At 41.6% G+C, this 7,122-nt stretch overlaps 1 protein-coding gene and 1 non-coding gene across 2 annotated transcripts; one reads left to right on the top strand and one right to left on the bottom strand.

Annotated features, from left to right (window-relative positions):
* Nucleotides 1–622: 622 nt before the first annotated feature.
* On the bottom strand, nucleotides 623–729 carry LOC130964894 (small nucleolar RNA R71). The gene has a single exon (XR_009080960.1). It is a non-coding gene; the product is annotated as a small nucleolar RNA R71 (small nucleolar RNA).
* Nucleotides 730–1,193: 464 nt separating this feature from the next.
* On the top strand, nucleotides 1,194–2,642 carry LOC130962894 (uncharacterized). The gene has a single exon (XM_057889051.1). The coding sequence runs from the start codon at nucleotides 1,194–1,196 to the stop codon at nucleotides 2,640–2,642; it is 1,449 nt and encodes a 482-aa protein (XP_057745034.1).
* The last annotated feature ends 4,480 nt before the right edge of the window (nucleotides 2,643–7,122 follow it).

Here is a 7,122-nt window from a genome sequence, read left to right as displayed (position 1 = left end):
AATGACACGGTCGCTTCCAGACCCGAGCTTGGCCACTTTTGATCCGAAAATTGAAAGAATTTTAACTCGTATAAGGCAAGCTCGGCGCCGGCTAGCTTTTGTGAATAGTGAATCGGGTTCCCTTGAGGATCACTCCCATTCACTATCACCAATCGTCCGTGACTCTCATTCTTCGATCAATGAGGAGACTCTATATTCATCTGTGGGGAGTACTGAATTGTCTTTGAGTGACTCAGGTGACACTATCATGGCAGAACCTCCGCGAAGGATTATTTTGAAAGAAGCTGGAGCACCTGATCTTAACTTGCAACCACTTCAGATTTTGTATCCGGCCTTGGACCCAAATTTTGAGCTTAAGTCTGGCATAATCAACTTGCTTCCCAAGTACAATGGGCTACATGGGGAAGATCCGCTGAAGCACCTTAAGGATTTCCAAGTTGCATGTGCAACCGCAAGGAGACATGGAGCGGATGAATCCGCAGGGTTGGTCTTTGCTTTCCCTTTCTCTTTGGAGGAAAAAGCAAAGGAATGGTTTTATACTCAGCCAAGTGAAATTAGATCCAACTGGGACTTGTTGCGTAAGGAGTTCTTGGAAAAGTTCTACCCTCCTTAGAAAACAGACAAGTTGCGAAGAGAGATCTCTTGTATTGTGCAACAAGATGGGGAGACCTTGTATGAATACTGGGAAAGATTCAAGAAGTTATTGGAAGCTTGCCCTCACCACCGGATTGATGAGTTGGTTCTGATTAGTTATTTCTGTCAAAGGATGCAACACCAAGATAAGCTTCTCCTAGATACCGCGAGTGGGGGATCATTGACAAAAAAAAGGACTGCAACAGAGGCATGGGAAGTTATATCAGACCTAGCTGACTCAACTCAACACTCCTGGGCAAGGACTCCACATCCAAAAGCGTTGAGTGAAGTTTCTCCTTTCGGAGATGCTATTCTGACTAAGACCCTCGGTGAAATGACAATCTTGTTACGTCAAATCACCCAATGTCAACAAATCCCTCAGGCTTTGATAAATGCTCCACCTCAACCTCCTAGGATTGAAGGACCACCAAGGATATGTGGGTTTTGTGCTTGTACTACTCATTACACAGATGAGTGCCCTCAAATCCAATAGGACACTACGTTGGCGGTTGCTAACCCTTATCCACAAAGGACCAATTACAACCAAGGACCCTACTAACATGGAGGTAATCAAAACCAAGGGTGGAGAGATAACTCAAACCAAAGGTGGAACCAAGCTCCCCAAGCTCAACCTAACCAAAATGCTCAAGCCTATTACCCCCAACACCCCCAAGGTCTGCAACAATACCAACAACCCCCCACAACCTCAATCTCAAGTGAAGTACCAACATCCAAATAGTAGATTCAATCCTTCTCAAGTTAACCAAGCCCCTCCTCCTAATCAAACCCACATGAATGACACAATCCATACCTTCATGCAAGAGCAAAGAGAGTTTCATAAGAAACAATATGCATACATGGCTACAATAGTCGAAGCCCTTACCCGTTTGACTCTCCCTCCTCAAACCGCACAAAGCACCCAACAAGCTTCAACCTCAAGTAGTCTACCCTCTCAACCTCAACCCAGCCCTAAGGGGAGCATAAATGCCATTACTCTCCGAAGTGGTACTAAGTTGGACTTGGACAAGAATGTTGCTATACCCGTCAAGGCGAGTAAGAAGATCAACAGTGATGAGGTAGGAGAAGAGGTGGAGATGACAAAGGGTGATGATGAAAATGTTGACAAAAGTGAGGAGGAGCCACCAAAAGTCAAGGAGCCAAAGAGAAAGACCTTGCTTGAAGAGCCTTCACCTATTCCATTCCCAACTTTGGCCAAGAAGGCAAAAAAGCAAGAAGATCTTGACCCCACTTTGGTGGAAGTTTTTAAGAAAATCGAAGTTACCGTCCCTCTCTTTCAAGCCATTCAACAAGTGCCGAAATATGCCAAGTTCCTTAAAGATGTGTGCACTCACAAAGACAAGCTTGGCAATCTTAACGGAAAGTCAGTAGATGATTCCATCTCTTCTTTGCTTCCTGAAAAATGTAATGATCCCGGCCCATGTTTGGTGACTTGTTTGATTGGTCGGATTAAGTTCATGGATTGTATGTGTGATTTGGGAGCGTGTGTGAGCATCATGCCACTGCCCGTATACCAAAGATTGAACTTACCACCCCTCAAGAGATCCGGAGCAAGGTTTGTCTTGGCTGACAAGAGTATTGTGTCTGTGGTTGGAATTACGGAGAACGTCATAATCAACATTCAAGGGTTGCTTTTTCTGGTTGACTTCCACATCTTGGAGACTCCACCTATTGATTCGACTAACCCATCATCAATACTCCTTGGAAGGCCATTCTTGAAGACAGCCCGTTTCAAGCTAGACGCACACTCGGGAGTCTATTCTTTTGAGTCGGATGGAGAGTTAGTCAAGTTCACCCTGGAAGAGTCCAACAAACCCATTCTTAAGGCCTATTCCATTTTTGGGTGTGACATAGTTGAAGATAAAGTGATTGAGGATATCAAGGAACAAGAAAAAGAGGAGGTTGCCAAGAAGTCAAATTCAAAGGAACATGCTCAACCCAAGAATGGCAAGGAGTTGGAGATTTTCCTCCTTGGGGAAGTTCCTAAGTGACCAATGAAGCCATGCAAGTCCAACTTAGGACTCTAAACCAAAGTGCTTCGTGGGAGATACCCCACCATGGTGACATTTTTCTAACTCTATCTCTTGTTTATAGCTTTTTGAATTACTTGTTTTCTTGTGATATAATGATTAGCGTAGGTTGGATTTAATAACTTTGAGTTAAAGAGGTTAAAATTCCTTGTGGACTGTGATTGTATGCTTATGTGAATAATTTGGGGTTGGTATGTTGATTTGCCAAGGTTAGGAACCTTAGTTTTATGGAGAAAAGAATTATCTGAAACAGGACATTTGTGCATCCGCACCATCCCGTGCGTGCGCACAAAAACTGTGTTTATCGCCATCTGTGCAGGCGCACAAGCCTGTGCATTCGCACACGCTTTGACATGCCCTCTGGTGGCAGTGCTAGCACAGCCTGTGCGTGCGCATTGCTCCTTTTCTCTACTCTGTGCGTACTGATGCATTCGCATATTTACCATTTTAACTAGTTAGTTTAGTTAGTTTTAGCTTAGTTTCATTCACTTTCTTTGAAATAAATGAGCAATTTTGTGAGCTTTTCCTCCATGCATCCATGAACCAAGAATTAAGTAAAATTTGGCATAATTCATGCAAATGACTCAAGGAGTTTATATATAAGTTGATGTGAATGATTCCCTTGAAAATTATTGCATAAAATGGCAAATCTTTGAGGAAAATTCTTTGGTTTATGGTAGGTGATGGAGCAAGGAGGAACAAGCACGTTGGTAACTTGGAAACCAAGTTGGCCACGTCAAAACGTGTGTGCAGCAAGGAGGAAGAAGGGGCGTTGTTGGCTGCGTGTTCAGCAACAACTCCAGCAACAACGCCCAACAAATCAAGCTGCCAGGGAGAAGAAGGCATGCCCGTTGTTCCTGGCGTGTTTTGCCAACAACTTGGGCAACAACACCAGGAAGCCACCAAAGAAGAAGCATGGGCGTTGTTGCTGGCGTGTTTTGCCAACAACTTGGGCAACAACACCAGGAAGCCACCAAAGAAGAGGCATGCACGTTGTTCCTAGCGTGTTTTGCCAATAACTTGGGCAAAAATGCCAGGAAGCCACCAAAGAAGAGGCATGGGCATTGTTGCTGGCATGTTTTGCCAACAACTTGGGCAACAACGCCAGGCAGCCTGACCTTGCCCTCTTCAAAGAAGTATATCCTGAGCTAGAAAACTCCAAATGAGGTGATTTCAGTGGCATTGGAAAGTAGACATCAAGAGCTTTCCAACCATATATCATACTATGCGATTGGAGTTCATTTGAAGACTCAAAAGCTGGCTTTATTTAGAGCCTCTGAGACTAAGGGCGTTGTCACTGGCGTGTTCACCAAAAAACGCCCAGGCAGCCTGACCATGTCTTCTTCAATGGAACATAACTTGAGGTTCTTCTAGTTGCGTTGAAAAGCTGACATTCAGAGCTTTCCAGCCATGTATAATAGTCTATAGTGAAGCACAAAATTGAAGCTCAAACCAGAGACAACTTTGGGCATCAAAACTGATTCAAGTGTTTGGCAATAACTTAGGCCAACAACGCCCAAGCCTGGTGCCCAGGAAATTCAATAGCACGTTGCCAACGTGCTGTGAACTGGCGTGTTTGCCAGTAATGCCCAATTGGGCCAGAATTGATGAAGACTTGCTCTGTTCTTTTTGCTCTCTTCAAAAGGGGAATACTTCCATTCATTGGACTAGGAACTTAACAAAGGAAAAGCCCATATTGCGAATCCAATTGAAGACCTCCAAATGAGTTTTAGGAGTAGTATAAATAGAGTATAATTTTGTACTTGAGGGCTTCTTCCGGACTTTCTACTTCTTACACCTTGTGCACTTTTTACTTGAGATACTCTTACACTTAGTTTTTGTGGAAGTTACTTTCAGAAGCAATTTTGAATTTCAGTTTTCTAAGAACTTCTTCTTCATTCTTCATTTTTCTTTACTACTCAACTTTAATGTCTACTTTTGCAATTGTTGTTGAATTTAGAGCTATGATTCACTAAACCCCATTTTCATTAGAGGGAGGAGCTCTGTTTATTTGAATGGGTTGACAATTATTCTTTTCCTTCTCAATTCAAGTGGATCATCTAAGAGGAAACTCTTGTTCTTCATAGATTCAATTACATTCGAGAGAAGGATTGAATCTACATGAGTTGTATAGTGAACTTGAGAAAGGAGCCATATAACTCAGTTTAGAGTTCATCCTTTCATGATTTCTTTGATAAATACACTTTGGGTTGGTATGTGAGATGTAACCTCCCTTAGTTGAGATCCTGGAAGTTGTGCGGCTTTGGATTAGAAATTGAACTTCACCTCTTCTCATGACCAATTAGATCACGAGAGTGGCAATTGATTGTGTTGAGAGAAATTGAATCGCCAAGAGATTGGGATTCAATAATTCACAATCTGCCATAGATCTATACCCATAATTGAGAAGGAGTTGAGTAATGTCAATTCATGACAATTTACATCTCTGGTCCCTAATGATCTCTCCATCATTAATTCTCATCTCTTTGTTCTTTAGTTCCTTACTACCCAATTCCCTTCTATATTCTTGCAAATTTATCATTCTGTCATTTACATTCTGTTTTCTATTCCTTGTAACCACTCTTCTGCTCTTTAAAATTCTGCAATCTTTACTTTCTTGCAATTTATTTTCCATGTCATTTAAGTTTCTCGCACTTTAAGTTTCAGTTATTTACCTTCATTTTCTTTTGCTATTCTAGTTCTTTAAATTCCTTGCTATTTAAATTTTTGCAATTATGTTCAAAAATCACAAATCTCATGAAATCAAAACTATGTTTGCTTGAATAAATATACCATTTAACTAAAGTTGCTTAATCTACCAATCTCCGTGGGATCGACCTCACTCTTAGTGAGTTTTATTACTTGATACGACCTGGTATACTTGCTGGTTGTACGTGAAATCTAAATTGTACGACCTGATATACGCACACGTTCCCTTTCGTGCCTTGTTTGTGCGGCCACACAGACTTGTGCACCCCGCTTGTAAGCTCCTCTGGTGGGAGCGAGGGAACGGCTTGTGCGAGCGCATACCTTCCCCCTTCTTATCGTCTGTGCGTGCGCACGAACCTGTGTGCGCACGCACATGTGCTTTTTGTCCACAGGTTAAAAAAAAGAGTCCTTCTGTGCGTTTGCATCTTTTGTTGTGCTCACACACCCTTTTGCAACCTCTTTGGTTGCAGCGATTGCACGCTATGTGCGTTCGCTCCCTTTCTAAGTTGTCGCTGCTGTGTGTCCGCACAGATCGCGAACTGGGCGTTAATAGGATGAGCTGCCCTGTTGAGGGGCGGCATTCTTTTCTTTTCCTTTCTTCTTCTTGCTCTCTCTCTCCCTCACCTCCGCCCAGTTTTGCCGCCGCCGTCAGCCGCCGACCACCACCACCATATCTCTACTTTTCTCTTATTTCTCTTCTCTCTTCTTTCCTTCTTCTCTTTTCTTCTCTTCCCTCTATTCACCTTTGGTGAATTTTCTCTTCCGGTCAAGCCAACGGCCGTGATTTCGCAGTGACTATAAGAAGTGCCATTGTTCCCGCCTAGTTCTTGTTCAACTCAACCTTCATACCAAAGATTCCTTTTTCTTTCTTCTTTCTTTTTCCCCATTTTTGTTAATATTGTTGCATTTGCTTTCATTTCTTTTATGTTGTTTGGATTAAATTTATTGCTTTTTTCTTATTATTTTCTTGTATTGCAAAGTGTTATTTCTTGATTATTGGGTTGCTTGTTATCAATTTTGAGCTTAATTGTGATGGGCTTGCATATTGTATACCACATGTTTGATAAAATGCCTCAATGAACATCTTGTTTGATTCATATGACTTTGGCATCATATGTTTTCAATTTATCTTTTATTAGGCATAATGTATGAATTGTGCAACCTCATTTGTGAATTCTGATGTTGATGAATTTGTGTTACCAATGCATTTCCATGCTCACATGCTTTGAGTTCAACCACCCATGTTTGCCAAGAAATTGTGTATTTTGTCAATGGGTGAGCATAAGTAGCAATTGCATTCTGTTGATAGAATCTAAGTTCAGTGTTCATCTTGGAATCTAAATTGATTAATCCTTTTGCAAATGTTCAATTTTTAATGATGTCTTGATCAAACATCTTTTGGCCTCAAATTAAAGAACATTGTATATGTGATTACCATTTGTCGATGATGAACAATTGACCTTTCTCTTTTGGTGCTTGCTTAGAGTTGCTTGCATGTCTATATTTCACTTTCTTGCAACATGAGCACTTAGTTGTGAAGCTTTGAGCCTTTATTTGAATTGGGAGTGTGATCGCTGTTCTGTGCGGCCGGTGTGTATGTTCCAACCGCGCGCACCATTGGAATATATACACCGTCATTCTTGTGAATCACACTATCTTCAAACTTTCAATTAAGAATTTAGTTTTCTTGACTTTATTAAGTGTTTCTTCCTTGTGATAAATTTGTTGTTGT

This window comes from Arachis stenosperma, chromosome 2, assembly GCF_014773155.1.
Source record: "Arachis stenosperma cultivar V10309 chromosome 2, arast.V10309.gnm1.PFL2, whole genome shotgun sequence".
In the NCBI taxonomy this organism is placed as follows: Eukaryota; Viridiplantae; Streptophyta; class Magnoliopsida; order Fabales; family Fabaceae; genus Arachis; species Arachis stenosperma.
The sequence above is the reverse complement of the archived record's forward strand: the minus strand, read 5'-3'. Positions and strand labels throughout refer to the sequence as shown.